The sequence below is a fragment of the Octopus sinensis genome, linkage group LG23 (genome assembly GCF_006345805.1).
Source record: "Octopus sinensis linkage group LG23, ASM634580v1, whole genome shotgun sequence".
NCBI classification, from domain to species: domain Eukaryota; kingdom Metazoa; phylum Mollusca; class Cephalopoda; order Octopoda; family Octopodidae; genus Octopus; species Octopus sinensis.
In genome coordinates this window covers 26,663,014-26,682,904 of record NC_043019.1, presented here as the reverse complement: position 1 = coordinate 26,682,904, position 19,891 = coordinate 26,663,014, and the positions used below count along the sequence as shown (strand labels likewise).

At 37.1% G+C, this 19,891-nt stretch overlaps 2 protein-coding genes and 1 long non-coding RNA gene across 4 annotated transcripts in view; 1 reads left to right on the top strand and 2 right to left on the bottom strand.

Annotated features, from left to right (window-relative positions):
* The window catches only part of LOC115223382 (prolactin regulatory element-binding protein), a 34,940-nt gene extending 34,088 nt beyond the window's left edge, over positions 1-852 (top strand). Inside the window, exon 10 of the mRNA XM_029793889.2 lies at positions 238-852. Coding sequence (XP_029649749.1) covers positions 238-247 — 10 coding nt within the window. The 3' untranslated portion in view covers positions 248-852. The remainder of the gene's footprint in view (positions 1-237) is intronic.
* LOC118767668 lies at positions 162-1,606 on the bottom strand. Its single transcript, XR_005003585.1, has 2 exons — positions 1,285-1,606; positions 162-881 (listed from the first exon to the last, which is right to left on the bottom strand). It is a non-coding gene; the product is annotated as an uncharacterized LOC118767668 (long non-coding RNA).
* A 5,502-nt stretch (positions 1,607-7,108) lies between these two features.
* Positions 7,109-19,891, bottom strand: part of LOC115223670 (leucyl-cystinyl aminopeptidase-like) — a 102,010-nt gene continuing 89,227 nt past the window's right edge. For both annotated transcript variants that reach the window (XM_029794343.2, XM_029794344.2), the window contains 7 exons: positions 16,274-16,329; positions 15,367-15,486; positions 13,951-14,121; positions 11,693-11,833; positions 9,372-9,450; positions 8,698-8,840; positions 7,109-7,195 (listed from right to left, as the gene is read on the bottom strand). In XM_029794343.2, coding sequence (XP_029650203.1) covers positions 7,189-7,195; positions 8,698-8,840; positions 9,372-9,450; positions 11,693-11,833; positions 13,951-14,121; positions 15,367-15,486; positions 16,274-16,329 — 717 coding nt within the window. In that variant the 3' untranslated portion in view covers positions 7,109-7,188. The remainder of the gene's footprint in view (positions 7,196-8,697; positions 8,841-9,371; positions 9,451-11,692; positions 11,834-13,950; positions 14,122-15,366; positions 15,487-16,273; positions 16,330-19,891) is intronic.

Here is a 19,891-nt window from a genome sequence, read left to right as displayed (position 1 = left end):
CTATCTACATGACATATATATATATATATCCAATAAATGGAAATTTCCAAATGTTTTTATCAATGTGGAGCTCACCTGGTTCATATCTCACCTCTTGTACAGTTTTATGTTATGTCCATAATGAACACAATTAAATTCCATTAATTGTTTGTTTGTTTTTTCCAATTAGACTCCACAATGAGACATTTTACAGCTAACACCTGTAGAAATTCTTTAATTTTCTCACTGTTTTATTAGGATCAGCTGAAAGAAAATATGGAACTTCGAAAGGAACAGCTGACTTTACCTGACAGAATTACTACTCAAAGACAAGATTCTTTATTTGTGTGCCTTTGGTCTAATGGTTCACACAGCTCATCATACAATGGTGATAAATTCAAGAAGGCATCATATCCTACAGGTAAAACTGTAAGATATAGATTTCATAATTAACTCCCACCCCTCAAAGCAGTTGACCTCAGTTATATCAGAGATGATGTCAAATTTAAAAAATACCCCAAATTGTGAGCCCCCACCCCCTTCTCTTTTGAACACTCTTTAAGTTTTAACATGAAGTTTTAAACTATGAAATTCCTTTATATTGAGTCTGTGTGTGTGTGTGTGTGTTATCATGTACAGACTATACTAATATTTACATAAATTATGTTAATATGTCTTACATAAATTATGTTTATGTGTACATATATATATATATTTGCATAAGGAAGTTATTTCTCTCAATGTCAAATACTTGGATTGTCTGTTACCATCTTCCCTCCAATTCTAACTGTTGTTTTACACACAAAAACCCCATTTTTCTTTTTGTTTCTTGTAATTAATGTTATTAAAACAAAACCTGACATATTGCCCTTACATTTTGTTTATATTTGTCCTTATTTTTACTTACTCTTTTACTCTTTACTCTTTTACTTGTTTCAGTCATTTGACTGCGGCCATGCTGGAGCACCGCCTTTAGTCGAGCAAATCGACCCCGGGACATTTTCTTTGTAAGCCCAGTACTTATTCTATCGGTCTCTTTTGCTGAACCGCTAAGTGACAGGGACGTAAACACACCAGCATCGGTTGTCAAGCAATGCTAGGGGGACAAACACAGACACACATACATATATATATACATATATACGACAGGATTCTTTCAGTTTCCGTCTACCAAATCCACTCACAAGGCATTGGTCGGTCTGGGGCTATAGCAGAAGACACTTGCCCAAGATGCCACGCAGTGGGACTGAACCCGGAACCATATGGTTAGTTAGCAAGCTACTTACCACACAGCCACTCCTGCACCTTATTTCAATTCTATTTGCTTATATTTAACCCTTCAGCATTCAAATTACTCCATCAAATGTTATGCATATTTATTCACGTCGTTTTGAATTAATTATTCATTATCTCATAGCTTCAAGATTACAGTGGTGTGCTTGTTTACTTCTAGCATGACATTGTGGGGTAGGTGTGAGGAGTTGGATCTGGTCAATATTAACATAAAACAGGTAGAATATTTGGGCTGGATATGGCCGAATTAAATGGTAAAGAGTTAATAAAATCTTTATGTTCAATAAATTATTTCATGATTAATAATTGCAGAGATCTTGAATTACTAAATTGACAGGGCTTTGGCCAAAATTCCATCATGTAATGACCACAGAAAAAACCCAGTTAATTGGGGAAATGGTCAAATTTTGGAATTGGTAATCACAGAACATGAATGCTTGAGTCAAAAGAATATTGGTCAACTGGCTAAAATATTTGTGCCGCTTTGTCTGGCTTCTGTGCCGGTGGCACATAGAAAGCACCATCCAATCATGGTTGATGCCAGCACCTCTGGCCCCTGTGCCGGTGGCATGTAAAAAAAGCACCCACTATACTCTCGGAAGGGTTGGCATTAGGAAAGGCATCCAGCTGTAGAAACACTGCCAGACCAGATTGGGGCCTGGTGCAGCCTCCTGGCTTTCCAGACCCCAGTCGAACCGTTCAACCCATGCCAGCATGAAAAATGGACGTTAGATGATGATGATGATGAATATAGAGTACTTAAATGGCTGAATGCACTTGAGAACAGGTCAAACTGGTAAAAAATTTGGCACATTATACTGTGGTCCTACAATGAGGCTATAGTCCTAAATATCTATTTCTTTACTACCCACAAGGGGCTAAACACAGAGGGGACAAACAAGGACAGACATAGGTATTAAGTCGATTACATTGATCCCAGTGTGTAACTGGTACTTATTTAATCGACCCCGAAAGGATGAACGGCAAAGTCGACCTTGGCGGAATTTGAACTCAGAACGTAACGACAGACGAAATACGGCTACGCATTTCGCCCGGCGTGCTAACGTTTCTGCCAGCTCATATTTCACTGTCAAAGGTCCAATTCATTGCACTCTCTTTTTTCTGTTTCTTTTTTTTGCTTCAGTTATACGACTGCGGCCATACTGGAGCACTACTTTGAAGAGCTTAGTCTAAATAAAGTGGTAGTGGAGGACACATGCAGAGACATAAAGATTGTTTTGAGCTGGGTTGGGATGCTAGATTCCCTTGTTCGAAAATATAAGGACAGATCGTGTCGTATAGCCAGCAGGAGACGATGTTTCCCGGGGCTAAATTACAGCAACATTAGTCCTAAACCAGGACTGCCATGTTATGTTGGCAAACAATCTTTACTGCCTCAAAGTTGTTAAAATAAATTTGTCTTGATAGCCATAATTACTAAAGTTGCTCCAAGTTATAATTCCATGCTCTATTAAAAATGAATAGAAGAGCAGTTGTAAAGTATGAAGTGGATGGTTCAATGTCTTTACCGAAACTGACTGAACCTTTAATTTTGGAACGCGCCAAAGAATTAGCAATCCAATCTACCAAATTAGTGGCGTGTAGTGACTTACCTCCCCTCCCTAATTTAAATCAACCATGCACTGAGTTACCTCCCCATCCAAAGTCGTTCTATTATATATTTCTTTACTACCCACAAGGGGCTAAACACAGAGGGGACAAACAAGACAGACAAAGGGATTAAGTCGATTACATCAACCTCAGTGCGTAACTGGTACTTAATTTATCGACCCCGAAAGGATGAAAGGCAAAGTCGATCTCGGCGGAATTTGAACTCGGAACGTAACGACAGATGAAATACAGCTACGCATTTCGCCCAGCGTGCTAACGTTTCTGCCAGCTCCCCGCCTTTAAGTCATTTTATCTTTATATATAAAACTGTAGCTGTGTGTGTGTCTGTCCCCTTCGATTTAGATTCCTAACTACTCCCACATTTTGCGGTGCAGTTTAACCAAAAGCGGGTATCTTATAGTCGTGATTCATATCGAGCCCTTCTGGGTATTAGCGCGCATCTACGATGAGTCTACAATTTTAAAAAAAATTTACCATCATTTTTCCGCATTTTTAATCCATTTTTCGCTCGGTTTTATATAAGGGAAGTAACTCTCTAAAAATGCTTATATAGTTATTTCCCTTACAAACCCGAGCAACGCCGGGTGATACTGCTAGTTATAGATAATGCTAACCTTAGCGGGTTAGCGTCTATCTGGAACAACCAACTCAAGCTACAGTAAAAATAATAAATTCATGTCCTACTAAATTGCTGGCGTTGTGCCAAAATTTGAGATCAGTATGTTTACTGATTTTAAAACATTAAAAATTATAATGAAATACATTTAAAATATTTAAAAAATCAAGTTTATTTTAAAAATAAAACATTTACAGATTGTAATACAAATTATAATGAATAGTCTATGTGTTACATATTGTTGGGTCTGTAACAGACGCATTGAAGTCCCTCTCTCTCTCTCCTTGCCTTTCACAGGTTAACCAATACGCACACAATACACACAACATATACTACATTTACATGCATACATACACGACAGACACACAACATGCATGCATAGACATAGCCCTTATACAAACTCAATTACGTATAAATTGCTCTTTTTCTTCTCTGTAAAATGCATTAAAAAAATACTTCTTGCATTTTCATGCAGATTATGATATGTACAGACACAAATTATTTGTATATATTTATATATATACATACATACATACATACATACATAGACATATACATACATACATACATACATATATATATATATACATATATATATATATATATATATATGTATGTATGTATATATATGTATGTATATTATATTAAATTAGAGATAAAACCACTATTAGGCAAATCAAACAGTGAAAATCATAAGCCAATACATAGAGAAAAATTAATTTAAAAAATATAAAAAATATAAAATATAAAATTCCAAATTAAAATATTTAAATTAAAGTTAAAATTTAAAAAATTATTTAAACTTATAAATTTTAAATATATATATATATTATTATTTCATTTTTTTTTGTAAATTATATAACTATCAAAAAGTATTAAAAGTTTAATATAAGATAAATAGTAAAAACACTACGATCGTTTCATACCAGTAACCAATTCGAATAACAATAATTTAAATTCAATTAATAATTCGAATTATGGTTACAGTCAATCTTCAGGTTAATTGTAATATTTTAATAACTAATCAGAAATATTTAAACAATATGTATGTATATATATGTATGTATATATATATATATATGTATATATATGTATATATACATATATACATATATATATATACATATAAAGGGTGAAATATAATTAATTTAATAAAATTAATAAATTTCACCTAGTAGTCTTTCGGTATGGAAAGGACCATATTCGGTAAAAATTATATATAATTATAATAAAGGGTTATTTGCAACAAGTTGCTTAAACCACATACAGAAAATATTATAAATAGCAGCCAAATAGGTTACCATTACTATTACTACAAAAATAAGTCTCCACAAACAACAGTATTTGTAACCCGTATATGGTAAAAAGAAGGAAGACAACGAAATCACACAGTCTACTTTGGATCAATAATGGACGATCGTTTCTGGATTAGAATCAAAAATTCATTTCCCTATCAACATAATATTTCCCATAAATCTAGAAATGCTTATTTTTGTAGTAATAGTAATGGTAACCTATTTGGCTGCTATTTCTAATATTTTCGGTATGTGGTTTAAGCAACTTGTTGCAAATAACGCTTTATTATAATTATATATATATATATATATATATATATATATATATATATATATATATGTATGTATGTGTGTATATATATACTTTTTGTTAAGGTAACCTCAACTATAAATGTACTCCATCTGGTGAGAGATAAATATTATTTAATATACACAGCATATATGAGCTATAAATAGTTTCATAGATTGAAGATATTATCAAGGTGGGTTTTAAATCACACCTGATGTGTCCAAGTAACCTCTCCAGCTCTGAGCATGTGGCCTATATGAGTTACAAATCAAGACAATAGAACAACAGAAATAATGAGAAAAGACAAGATGAAGATGGATGGGGAAGGTCAAAGGGTGAAAAACAGCAGAAAAAAAAAATGAAGAATTAGAGTTTGTCCTCATTGACAGTAGAGTCATAAGACTTGATGTTGTAGAATCAACAGATAGTATCTAAAGTCTGTGATACAGCTGCTAAACCTGGAGAGGGTAGTGTTCTCCAATTCCCCAATAGAAACTTGTCCATATGTTTGCACGTGTTGAAAATTTCTGATCTGGAATTCAACAGTGCTGTAGAATTCTTAGATCTAAAAAAAATATGCAATCTTTCTGCTACTCATAACTTGCATCTTCTTTTATCTATTAGCTTATAGCATGGACTTTTCTATAACTTTCCTCTTCATTGTGTGTGGTATGGAGTTGTTGGCCTTCAAACACCATATGTGGTTAGCCTGAATTCCAGATCAGAAATTTTCTGCAAATGCAATTACGTGGACAAGTTTCTTTTAGCAAACTGGAGAACACCATCCTTTGCAGATTTAACAGCTGCATTGCAGATTTTAGACCTCTTCTGTTGATTCTACATCAACTAGCTTTATGACTATATGGCGAGAGGGGACATAACTCTTCTCTTTCATTTTTTTCAATTCACATTCCCCCCTTTATCCATCCACCTTCATCTCATTTCGTCTTGTGAATTCTCTTGCTCTATTATCTGGGTTTTTAACTTCTTTAGACCATGTTCTCAGAGCCTGATTACTTGGAGATACTGTTTAAAACCTGCTTAGATAATATCTTCAATGTATGAAACTATTAGTAGTTCATCACTATATATTGTGTACATTAAACAACAACTATAAATATATATATATATATATATATATATATATATATATACACACACACACACACATACAGATAAATGGAGAGAGGAGATAGCTGAATAGACAAAGAGAGTGTAGGATGGACATCGTGTATATGGTGTGCGTGTATATATATATATATATATCTAATGTAGGATAAAATTTTTTTCGAAAAAAAATTTTATCAATGGCCAGCACATTAAAAAATACCTTCAAAGGTTAAATTTATAAACAATTCATAAATGAGGGCAAAGGAAAAAATTTCTAATGCCAAATATGCCGAAAAATTGGACGTATTGTCCATTAACCATATAATTTTTTCACAATACGCGCACTACTCGAAAAAAGGTTGACAGAAATTTCTAAAAAATTCCATTATTACCATATCGGACCGATTTCAGGGTTAGCTTATAACAGCCCTCCCTTTATCAGTGATACATGTGGCAAAAGAAATAAATGAGATACTTACTCATACCCATGGAAGGGGCAATTTTCGGCATTAGAAATTTTTTCGTTTGCCCTTATATATGAATTGTTTATATATATATATATGTAAGTACACACATACATACTAAACACACATACCCAAACACACGTGCACATACACAGAAATAGACACACAAACACACACATAGAAATTTCAAATAAAGTTCTTGACTCTTATTGAATGCAAACTGGCAGCTCCAATTCTCTTCTGAAGCTGCTGGATATGACTGGTGTATAAACGGATCGGTCGCTTGTTTCTCCAGAATCCGTTAAGTGATGGAGATACCTCTGATAGAAACCCAATAAGAGCCAAAAAAATCAATTAAAGCTGTTCATTATTCTGTGCATGTATGTATTCATACATACACCCAGTTTTCCTGTTTGTATATATTCTTCACTTTTTTTTTTTTTTTTTTTTTTTCGCTTCATTTCTCTGCAACAGGCTGTCTGTTATTCAGTGAGATGCCAAATTATTAAATCATGACCTGCAATCAACAAAGGAAGGAAAATAGAAAAGGAAAAAAAAAATTAATTTTGTTAATTCTATTATCGATATAGGCACAGGAGTGGCTATGTGGTAAGAAGCTTGCTTACCAACCACATGGTTCCAGGTTCAATCCCACTGCATGGCACCTTGGGCAAGTGTCTTCTATTATAACCTTGGACTGACTGAAGCTTTGTGAGTGGATTTGGTAGATGGAAATTGAAAGAAGTCCATTGCATGTGTGTGTAGGGATATGTAAACACACTAGCACTGGTTGTTAAGCTGTGGTGGGGGACAAACACGGGCAAAAAGACGCACACACGGTGGAGGCACATGGCCTAGTGGTTAGAGCAGTCAACTCACGGTCGAGGGATCGCGGGTTCGACTCTCAGACCGGGCAATGTGTGTGTTTATGAGCGAAACACCTAAGCTCTACGCAACTCCAGCAGAAGGTAATGGTGAAACTTCTGCTGATTCTTTCGCCACAACTTTCTCTCACTCTTTCCTCCTGCATCTTGCAGCTCACCTGCGTTGGACCGGCATCCCATCCAGGTGGGGAACCTATACGCCAAGAAACCGGGAAACCGGCCCTTATGAGCCAGGCATGGCTCGAGACGGAACAAACAACACACACACACACACACAGGTTTCTTTCAGTTTCCATCTACCAAATCCATTCGCAAGGCTTTGGTTGCTATGAGACTATAGTCGAAGACATCTGCCCAAGGTGCCATGCAGTGGGACTGAACTCAGAACCATGTGGTTGCGAAACAAACTTCTTGCCACACAGCCATGCCTGTGATAATTATAGATAAGCATCACTATCACACCAGGAAGATTGTTTCCAGTCTTCTGTGAAAAACGCATCATATTTCCTCACTTGGAAATAGGCAAGGGTTGGAACCAGTAAGAGCATCCAGCTGTAGAATTCTGTCTGATTCATGCAAGCATGGAAAAGTGGACATTAAAAGATGATGATGAAGAAGATGATGACGACGACAGTAATTAACTGAGACCATTGACACCTCTCACTTGCGAATGGTTTTTTGTCAATGTCTTTTATGAGAATTCAGTTGATTAAGGGATGAAGTCGATTACATCGAACCCAGTGCATAACCGGTACTTATTTAATTGACCCCGAAAGGATGAACGGCAAACTTAACCTCAGCAGAATTTGAACTCAGAACATAGCTGGAGATGAAATACCTGTTCCTTTACTACCCACAAGGGGCTAAACACAGAGAGGACAAACAAGGACAGACAAACGGATTAAGTCGATTATATCGACCCCAGTGCATAACTGGTACTTATTTAATCGATCCCGAATGGATGAAAGGCAAAGTCGACCTTGGCGGAACTTGGACTCAGAACATAGCAGCAGACGAAATACCGCTAAGCATTTTGCTCGGTGTGCTAACAATTCTGCCATCTCGCTGCCCTAATAATAATAGTAAGAAGAAGAAGAAGAAGAATAGATGGAAATACAAGCCAGGTGCAACTTACAAGTTTTGGCCTTCCAACCATGTCTTGAAGAGATTGTAGTTCTTTGTCAGCCATTTTATTTTGGTACGGATTTTGTCGATGGAAGCATCAAAGGATTGTTTAGCATCTTCAAGTTCAGGGTTTTCATCCATAAACTTCTCTACCTACAAACCACAGGTGAAACAAACAGGTGAGACAACACTGACAGGTGTCAGTACAAATTACTGCATTCTAACTACTACTACTGCTACTATTACTACATCTTGTATCACCACCACCATCACCTCTATCTGCTACCACTACCACATCACTACTATGTGTGGTATTATCATTCGCACCACCACACCACCACCTCTATCTGTTATTACCATCATCACTACTACTACAACCACAACACAAGACCACTACCTTCATCTCAACACTACCACCACCTCTACTACCACTTCCAACAACACTGCTACTACTTCCACCACCACCACCACCATCTCTGTCCACTACTACCCCCACCATCACTGTCACCTCTATCCCCATCATCTCTGTCCACTACAGTGCCCCTACCATCACTGCCACTACTATCCACCACTTCTACTACCACTACTACCTCTGCTACCACTTCTGCCCACCTACCCCATCACCATCACCCCCACCATTATCCACCTGCCGTCACCACCCTCAACTGACATCCCCATACTCACCTCCTGTAGCTGTGACTCCTCCACAAATGTTTTCGTGGCTGAGGTGATAATACGACCCAGGGCAAAAGCTCCACCAAAGCTAAAAATGAAAGTTAAAGAAAAAAAAGGGTCATTTCAGAAAAATTTAATCTTTGTTTCTTTTACTCACACACACACACACACATGTACAATCTTTGCACAAATTAACATTTTAATTTTTGTTTTCTTGTAAAATTTCTATTTAAATGAGTGGCACAGGAGTGGCAGTGTGGTAAGTAGCTTGCTTACCAACCACATGGTTCCGGGTTCAGTCCTACTGAATAATGCACTTTGTTCCTAGCGGAGGTAATAACTCAGTGAATAATGTACTTTGTTCCAAGAAGAGGTAATAACTCACTGAATAACAAAGTTTGTTCTTAGAAGAGGTAATAACTCACTGAATAACGCACCTCGTTCCTAGAAGCAATAATAACTCACTAACATGTTATCCTTACCTTAGCTTCTATACATACTGAGCACTTTCCTCAATTGCAGATTCAGTCACCCAGATAATAGAAGCTACCAACTACTTCTGTGGAGCAATACAAGCATTGGGTAGAATTTACTTTACTAGTGCCACCCTCCTCTTTCCACACTCTCACAAACTTACTTTCCAACCCACTCACCCTGTCCAATAATAAAAAAATTTTAGGATTTGGTTAATGAAAGGTTGACTGTTATATTTATTGATAATATTTTTCATATATATATATATATATATATATATATATATATACATATATATATTCAGCAAAATTTAGATTCAAATTGTTGCTTATTTTGTATATATATATACATACAAATTGAGATAGGGGTTGTAAATGCAACCCTCCATGGGATAACATATATCCAATATACTGCTAGTGAAGTACCCAACAAAGTTAATACATAAATGTTAAGGATTGCGATGCAATCAATTGGAGAAATACATAGTAATTTGTGGTAAATCATTTTACCTTTGCCCATATAATACAGTAAATGAATTGATTGCATCGCAATCCTTGACATTTATGTATTAACTTTGTTGGGTACTTCACTAGCAGTATATATATATATATATATATATATATATATATAATTCAAAATGGCTATCCTTTACTTTCACTACAGTCTTTAATCTTTTCTCCACTGAAGTGCATGACTTACCATGTTTAAATAATAGGTAAATATATATATGCAACACTTGATATATTGACCCCATTATTCATTTATCTTGGCCTAAATTACAAATAGGATTTTAGGAATAATTGTCTATATTTGGCCTATGAGATCTAGTTTACGCTTCAGCCTGATTCAGAAAGCCAAAGAGTTTTGAAATTTCTCATGTAGAAGCTTCTTTATTAGTATGTCTCTGTGTCTCTCTTTCATTGCTTTTGTTGCACTTGTTCCTGTTATACCAGCCTACGGTAGTCAACTAGTAGTTTAGTTTATTAATCCTTGAGGGATGAAAGGCAGACTTGAACTCAGCTCTAACTTAATGCAGTAAATCATTTTGTCCAGTTCTTCTTCAAGTGACCAATATTTATTTCACTGGCTCCAGAAAGGTTAACCCATCAGCATTTAAGCTGACCATATCTGGCCCAAATATTCAACCTCTCTCATGCTCAAACCAGCCTGACTGGCCTCTTACAATTACCGTGTAATATTGTTTTCTACTCTAGGCACAAGGCCAGTCGATTAGATCGACCCCAGTACAAAACTGGTACTTAATTTATTGATCCTGAAAGGATGAAAGGCAAGGTTGACCTCAGCGGAATTTGAACTCAGAACGTAAAGACAGACGAAATACTGCTAAGAATTTTGTCTGGTGTGCTAACGCTTCCACCAGCTCGCTGTCTTAACTACCCTGCAATATTATCCTAAAAACAAGCAATCACATCCTTGAAATCTTGAAGCATCAAGATAAAGTATGAATTAATTCAAAGCAATTTTAATAAATAAGGATTGCATTTGATTGAGTAATTTTAATGCTAAAGAATTAAAGACAAATTTGACCGATGTTGACTTTGATATGACAGCGAAATGTCAAATATTTGAGACATGGTCAAAAGAAATAGAACTAAAAAAAAGACAATATTGGAGCTTATATGACATCACTAGACCTGCAAGAAGTAGCAGTCAACTTCCATTCACATCACATTCTGTCCTCTTATATAAAAGAAACTAAGGTAATTTACTTGCAAAGAAAATATGGAAAGATGGCATGGTTGTGTCTGAAAGATTTTTGATCAGAAGTCTGGTCGGTGAGGGTTAACCCAGGGCAAAATGAGGGAGGGAGAGAGAGAGAGATATGAAGGGCTTACTGTTTTTTAATCTTTTCCCAGTCTTGTTTTACATATTTCCAGATAATATCTGCCCCAATGGGGTTTGAACTGATGCCACTGATAACAGTATTGAAATCTTGGGAACGGATTTGTTCACCTTTCATTGCTGTTAATAAGAATCTGAAAAAAATTTTTTTTAAATGTAATGCAAATTAAAAGAATCATCATCATCATCATCATTATTATTATTATTGATTAACAAAATTGTTAGATGGTCAGACAGATTGTTCCAAGGTGTGACAGATTTGGAACAGACATGCATTAGAAGCCATGACAGCTTTATGAAATATCAAGAGAAAAGACGCAGTGCAAGTATAGACTAGAAATGGTCACCAAGAATGACAAAGCAACCATACTCTGAGACATAGCAACAAACACAGATCGGAAGATCAAAGATAATTGAGCAGATATTGTTGCCAAAACTAAACCATTCAACAAATAAATTCTGCTAATTCCTTCTGTGTTGGCCTTGCTTTAATTAAGGTTTGGTTTCATCATGACAATAAGGTATTCCTTATTTCTGAAAACACAGTAAGAGATGGTCATCACAAGACATTGTACACCCCACCACACACACATTTCTCAGAGCTACAAACACAAATTATAATGAGGCATGGTACTCTCTGAAACGAGGTATATCACAGTGTGGCACCAATAGAAACGAGACACATCAAGACATGGTACTCCCACCACCATTGTCATTTAATGCTTGTTTTCCATGCTGGCATGGGTTGGACAATTTGAAAGGAGCTGGTAAGGCCAGAGTCTGCACCCGGTCCCATAATCTGTTTTGGCTTGCTTTCTGCAGTTGGATGCCCTTCCTAACATGACTACTTTACAGATTGTACGAGATGCTTTTTACATGATGCTAGCACCCATTATTAATAACTACTGACACAATGTGTAATTTGAGAGTGGTGCTCAGAAAGTATGTCCTGGATATGACATTAAATAACATCTGGTAGTGAGGCCCTTGGTCAAGAGTTTCAGAGTTTCGAGGAATGTGGAATCACCTCTTAGCCATTATTGTTTTTGAGTCTATGGTGACCAGGATCAGTAGCACCTGTCAAGGTTCCAACTGTGGGTTAATTAGCATTTTATGAAAGAAACTTGAAACACAAACCCTCACTGCTTTGTAACTCTCTAGCGGCCCAGTGCCCTCTTTGACATCCTTCTAGCAACTCCAGGGTAGATGGGCCCCCCCCCACCATCCCTGTAAGGCAGGTCATCATGGAGAAGGCCACTCAAATATAAAACCTACAGCTTACTGGTCACTGCAACTGCTTTAGCCCACTGATCCATTGTGGACAGAGCTCCAAGTCTAAAGAGTGGGGTGCAGGCAGCAAGAAATTCTCCACAGTATTAAAGATTGATTTGCATTGCCAATTGAGGGCATACTGCTTTTTTCCTCAATGCAGCTGTCTTAGCACATTGAGCTACTCTGGCAGACTTCCAAGTCTAGAGAGTAGGATTAGATTGCACAAGACCAATTCTCACTTTAAAACTACTCAAGTGCAGGCAGCTAGAAAAGCCCTGCAGCATAAAGAATTTGTTTGCATAACTACTTGAGGGCACGACATGAAGAAACTGCCAACATCATCTGACATGAAGAAACTGCCTACATCAGTCACAAGATACATATGTAGTGAACCCTGGCAGTCAAGTTAGGAAAAAAAATGGAAAAGGGATTTAATGAGAGTAATCTCCCTCGAATTTCTACAAAGTTCTTGAACATTCTGGAAGCTTCCAGTTTACATGGAAGTCAGGGACTTCCAGTTCATCCCTTATATAAACAAATGAATTTCTAAATTCATGTCACTCAGTGTCTGTTAACTCTTCGACATACATGAGTCAGGCCGCCACATATACACCTGTATGCACATACATTCGCCTCACTTGTGATTTCAAACAGAACACGTTCATATAATGTTACAAGCTTTCCTTCAATTAACCTTATATGTTAACGCATTACCTCCAGTAATAAATATGTTATGTCTTATTGCAAACTTCTCACGGATTCCTATTTTCTTGTTATTACGTACAAGACGGCGCCCCCCTATTTCTCTCATATTCATTAAATTATAGTGTGTCGTTTAATCGACACCACCACTATAAAATGGTAACCCTGACATCACTATACATTTATACATGGTACTGGGAGACAGAGGTAGTCCAAGACATGAGACTCGGGTATATAAAAACAACCAAAGATGAATGACAGAAGACATGATACTTACTTTTCTAGCAACCAAAGCTGTGTGGTGCAGGACAAGGAATAGAGCAAACGCTTCTTCTCAGCAACATCGATGACATGGAGATAATTTTGGTAGACCATGTTCCAGTCTTCCTTTGTGCCATAGTGGATACCGACACAGTAGCATGTGGTCCGTATATCAGCTACCATTATACTGAACAACAAATAATTCAACTATTAAAAATGGCTCCACGTGGGAAAAAGTACTTAATATTTATTTTCAAGGTGCAGGATTGGCTGGGTGGTAAGTAGCTTGCTTACCAACCACATGGTTCTGGGTTCAGTCCCACTGCATGGCACTTTCAGCTAGTGTCTTCTACTATAAGCCTCAGGCTGACCAAAACCTAGTGAGTGGATTTGGCAGACAGAAACTGAAAGAAACCCGTTATATATATATATATATATATATATGTGTGTGTGTGTGTGTGTGTGTATATGTATGTATATATATGTATGTTTGTGTTTGTCCCCACAACATTGTTCGGCAACCGATGCTGGTGTGTTTATGTCCCTGTAACTTAGCGGTTTGGCAAAAAGGAACCGATAGAATAAGTACTAGGCTTACAAAGAATAGGTCCTGGGGTCGATTTTGCTCGACTGAAGGCAGTGCTCCAGCATGGCCACAGTCAAACGACTGAAACAAATAAAAGAATACACCAAGGTATTCGTGTGTGTGTGTGTGTGTGTGTGTGCATACATGCTTGTGTGTGTGTGTGCATGCATGCTTGTGTGTGTGTGTGCATGCATGCTTGTGTGTGTGTGTGCGTGCATGTGTATGTGTGTGTGTGTGTGTGTGTGAAAGCGCGTGGTTCAGTGGTTAGAGCATCATGCTTACAATCATGAGGTTGTGAGTATTATTCCCAGACCAGATTGTGTGTTGTGTTCTTGAGCAATTTTACATTACTTGTCAAACCTGTAACCCAAACTAAGGCCAATTATCTCATAATGTGATGGTAGGTTTCAAGCATTGTAGAAGCACTCCGTCGGTTACGACGATGAGGGTTCCAGTTGATCCGATCAACGGAACAGCCTGCTCATGAAATTAACGTGTAAGTGGCTGAGCACTCCACAGACACGTGTACCCTTAACGTAGTTCTCGGGGATATTCAGCGTGACACAGAGAGTGACAAGGCCGGCCCTTTGAAATACAGGTACAACAGAAACAGGAAGTAAGAGTGAGAGAAAGTTGTGGTGAAAGAGTACAGCAGGGATCACCATCATCCCCTGCCAGAGCCTCGTGGAGCTTTAGGTGTTTTCACTCAATAAACACTCACAACGCCCGGTCTGGGAATCAAAACTGCGATCCTACAACCGCGAGTCCGCTGCCCTAACCACTGGGCCATTGCGCCTCCACTCAAGCATTGTACGTTGTTGAAATAGAAAAATCACGTCCACTTACGGATTTTGCTGTCTGTTTTTGAATGCCTTCTTCCAGCTTTCAAAGTGTTGTTTAGCATCGTCTATGCATTGTGGAAGACCATATTCACAGGCAGCTGCAAATGCTGTTACGTAAACTTTACTGGAAATATCAATGATGAACATGGTTTGTAATATGAGAAAGAGAGGAGAGAGAGAAAAGCAGAGAGAGAGACAGAAAATATCATGAGAAAGAGAGAGAGAGAGAAGCAATGAGACAGACAGAAATTATCATCAGAGAGAGAGAGAGAGAAGCAGAGAGAGAGAGAAGTAGAGAAAGAGAGAAGTAGAGAGAGAGAGAGAAGCAGTGAGACAGACAAAAAATATCAGAGAGACAGAGAGAGAGAAGCAGTGAGACAAACAGAAAATATCAGAGAGAGAGAGAGAGAGAGAAGAGAGAGAGAGAGAAGTAGAGAAAAAGAGAAGTGTAGAGAGAGAGAGAGAAGCAATGAGACAGACAGAAAATATTAGAGAGAGAGAGAGAGAAAATATCATTAGAGAGAGAGAAAATATCATTAGAGAGAGAGAGAGAGAGAGAGAAGCAGTGATACAGGCAGAAATTTGAACTCAGGACATAGCTGCAGACAAAATGCCACTAAGCATTTCGCCTGGCATGCTAACGATTCTGCCAGCTTGCTGCCCTAATAATGATGATGATGATGATGATGACGCTGCTGCCAACGGCAGAGACAGTGATGACGACAACGCCGACGCTGCCACCGACACCGATGACGACAACGACGATGACGACGAAAAGAAATCAAAAGATTTGGTTAAACTATCTAATTCCTGGGTTTCAAAAAATTAATGTTCGTTTGCAAATCTTCCATAACGAAACAAGAACACAAGTGAAAATACCTGATTAACAAGCTAATCCTAATTTTACTTACTTGTCGCTGTATCGTAAGCGATAATAGGTGTCTCGCAACTTGCTTCTCATGAAATCCTGGAAATAAAATGTTTAAATATAGCGTCATCATCATTTATAATAATGATAATAATGAAATTATTGTATACAGTGCTCAGGTGCACCACAACTTGTCAGAAAGTGCATATAAAGTACATGCAGTAATGTAGAAATGTCTGGAAAGCGAACAATGTACGAGTCAGATACATGCTTGTGTGTGTATGGAGGGGAGAAAATCAGGTGTAGTGTTGGCGAATCTCAGGAAGCATGGAAGTTTTGAAGGATGCAGTGTTCCGAAACTAACAACCAATGCCGGCAGTTTGTTTAATATAATACAATTCCATATCTAAGAGATGAGGAATTATCTACATTATTTACATTACTTACATTTGATGGATATTTGTCCTCATCTTGTTTGTTGTTAACACAACATTTTGGCTGATATACACTCCAACCTTCATCAGGTGTCTTGGGGGAAATTAAGGCGGCGAGCTGGCAGAACCGTTAGCACGCCGGGCGAAATGTGTAGCCGTGTTTCGTCTGCCGTTACGTTCTGAGTTCAAATTCCGCCGAGGTCGACTTTGCCTTTCATCCTTTCGGGGGTCGATTAAATAAGTACCAGTTACGCACTGGGGTCGATGTAATCGACTTAATCCGTTTGTCTGTCCTTGGTTGTCCTCTCTGTGTTTAGCCCCTTGTGGGTAGTAAAAAAAATAGGTGTCTTGGGGGAAATTTCAAACCTGGGATCTCATTCTTAAGGTATTTTTTGATGTTATTATTATTATTATTACTATTGTTATTCAGGTCACTGCTTGGAATCGAACTCGGAATCTTGGGGTTAGTACCTTGTGTTCTTCATCACTATGCCATATGCCCGTGGGCATATTAACAACAAACAAGATGAGGGCAAATATCCGTCAAATGTAAAAAATTGTAAATAATGTTAATAATGATCATTTTACATGTTGGATGGTTTGACAGGATCTGCTAGGTCCAAGGCCCACTTTGAGTTTTAGGGTCTGGTTTGGTATTGTTTCAACAGGCAGATGCCCTTCCTAATATCAACCCCTTTACAACATGTACCAGGTGCTTTCTGCATGCTACCGGCTGTAGTAAAGTTGTCGTGCAGCTTATAGGAGAGTAAACACAAGGGGAACGAGGAGTCAGCGTCATTCTAGGGGACAAGGAGTTAATGAATGATGCTATATATCTATATATCATTTCATTACTCCCTCACCTTTATCACCCTCACACTCTTCTCACTCAGACAGACAGCATATGTACGTGTGTGTGTATATATATATATATATATAAGTGGAGGCGCAATGGCCCAGTGGTTAAGGCAGTGGACTCGTGGTCTTAGGATCGCAGTTTCGATTCCCAGACCGGGCTTTGTGAGTGTTTATTGAGCGAAAACACCTAAAGCTCCACGAGGCTCCAACAGGGGGTGGTGGTGATCCCTGTTGTACTCTTTCACCACAACTTTCTCACTCTTTCTTCTAGTTGGCCTGCTCGCTAAGCCAGCGGGGTGACGTCATCGAAGGCTAAAAAACAATGCGAAGCGCATTGTGACCAGCGATGTGTAGCAACATCTGATAGCCTGGTCGGTCACGTGATCACGTGATATATATTTATATACATATATATATTATTTTTTTCTTCTTTTACTTGTTTCAAACATTCAACTGTGGCCATGCTGGAGCATTGCCTTTAGTCGAACAAATCAACCCCAGGACTTATTCTTTGTAAGCCTAGTACTTATTCTATCAGTCTCTTTTTGCCGAACCGCTAAGTTACAGGGATATTAGCACACCAACATCGGTTGTCAAGTGATTGTGGGGCAACAAACACACACAAATAACAAATACATACATACAAAAATGTGTATATATATATATATATATAAAATATTATTTGAGACAAAACCACTATTTTGCAAAACAAACAAGGAAAGACTTAATCAATATATAAAATTTAATAAATAGTCAAAAAAACCGCCACTACAATCATTTCTTGTCTTGATCGACAATCTTCAGGTGGACTTCCATCTAAAAAATCAAAATTTTAAAATATAAAAATAATACTTTTAAATAATTAAAGTATAAATGAAAAAATATAAGTATATAATCCATATATAACCTATATAAATCCATATCGAAAATATAGACTAATTACCACGAATTCCCTAAAAAAAAACCATATAAAACAAAACTCTTAAAAAACATAAACGATAAAATCTCCTTTACTAAACTCTATAACAAACCTATAAAGTAAACCCCCTAACCTAAACATCACACACACACAAATACACACACGTAAACCACAAACTCACGACTTATACACATACCTATACTAACTTATAAACCTCAATATACACCAAAACCCACTCCCTCCCCACACAGACAAATTAACACATACATCCCAAAACCTAATAACAAACCCATATACACATTCACACACAAAACACACACTCACACGCAAAACACTCACACACAAAATACATATACTCCCTCACATATACGCCTATACATACTCACTAAACTCGACATATACAACAATACTTACACACACCCACAAAAAACATTATATACATTTATGAGCTTTAACTCACCTTAGCATCTCTAACAAACAACTTGCAGTAACCCAATCCCATTCTCTATGCCTACCTCACTACTACACTATTCATTCACATTCCAAGCAACGCTAGTCCACCACCCGGTTATTCACGTGGCAAAACGAACACACCACTCAAAAATTATGAATGAAACAATGTAAAAAAATAACAACACCTAAAATATACAAAATACCACAAATTACCTAAAAAAAACCATGATAAACCAAAACTCATAAAAGCATATAACGATAAAATCTCCCTTTGCTAACCCTATAACAACTTATATAGCAATCCCCCTAACCTAAACATTCACACACAAAAAACCCACACGTAAACCACAGACCCAAGACTTATACACAAACCTATACTAACTTATAAACCTCAATATACACCAAAAACCACTCCCTCCCCACACAGACAAATTAACACTACATCCCAAATCCTAAATAACAAACCCAATACACATTCACACACAAACACACACACGCAAAACACACACACACAACAGATACATATGCTCCCTCACATATACGCATATACATACTCACTAAAACTCGATATATACAACAATATTTACACCCACACTCATACAGATAAATAAATTAATTATACAATTAAAAACTCACAACCAATCTCATATACATAAACACTCTTATGAAAACAACAATAAATACATCGTAATTAACCAGAATATCAAAAATAACATTATGACATAAGGATAAATCAAATACATACTTACAATTCAGTTACAAATTATGAAGTGAAATTAGATTTTTAGCCGTTAAAAAACCAAACAAAATTACGTTACCATGGAAATAACTAATGTAAAAAAAATAATACGCGCCATAGAAAGTAAACGTCATTCATAGTATGAATGGAGAATATAATAAATGGAACTAAAAACTATTTCCACGTAGCAAATCAACGCTACTTAAAAAAAATTTATTATGAATGGATTCTTTAAAAACTATCATGAAAAATCAATTA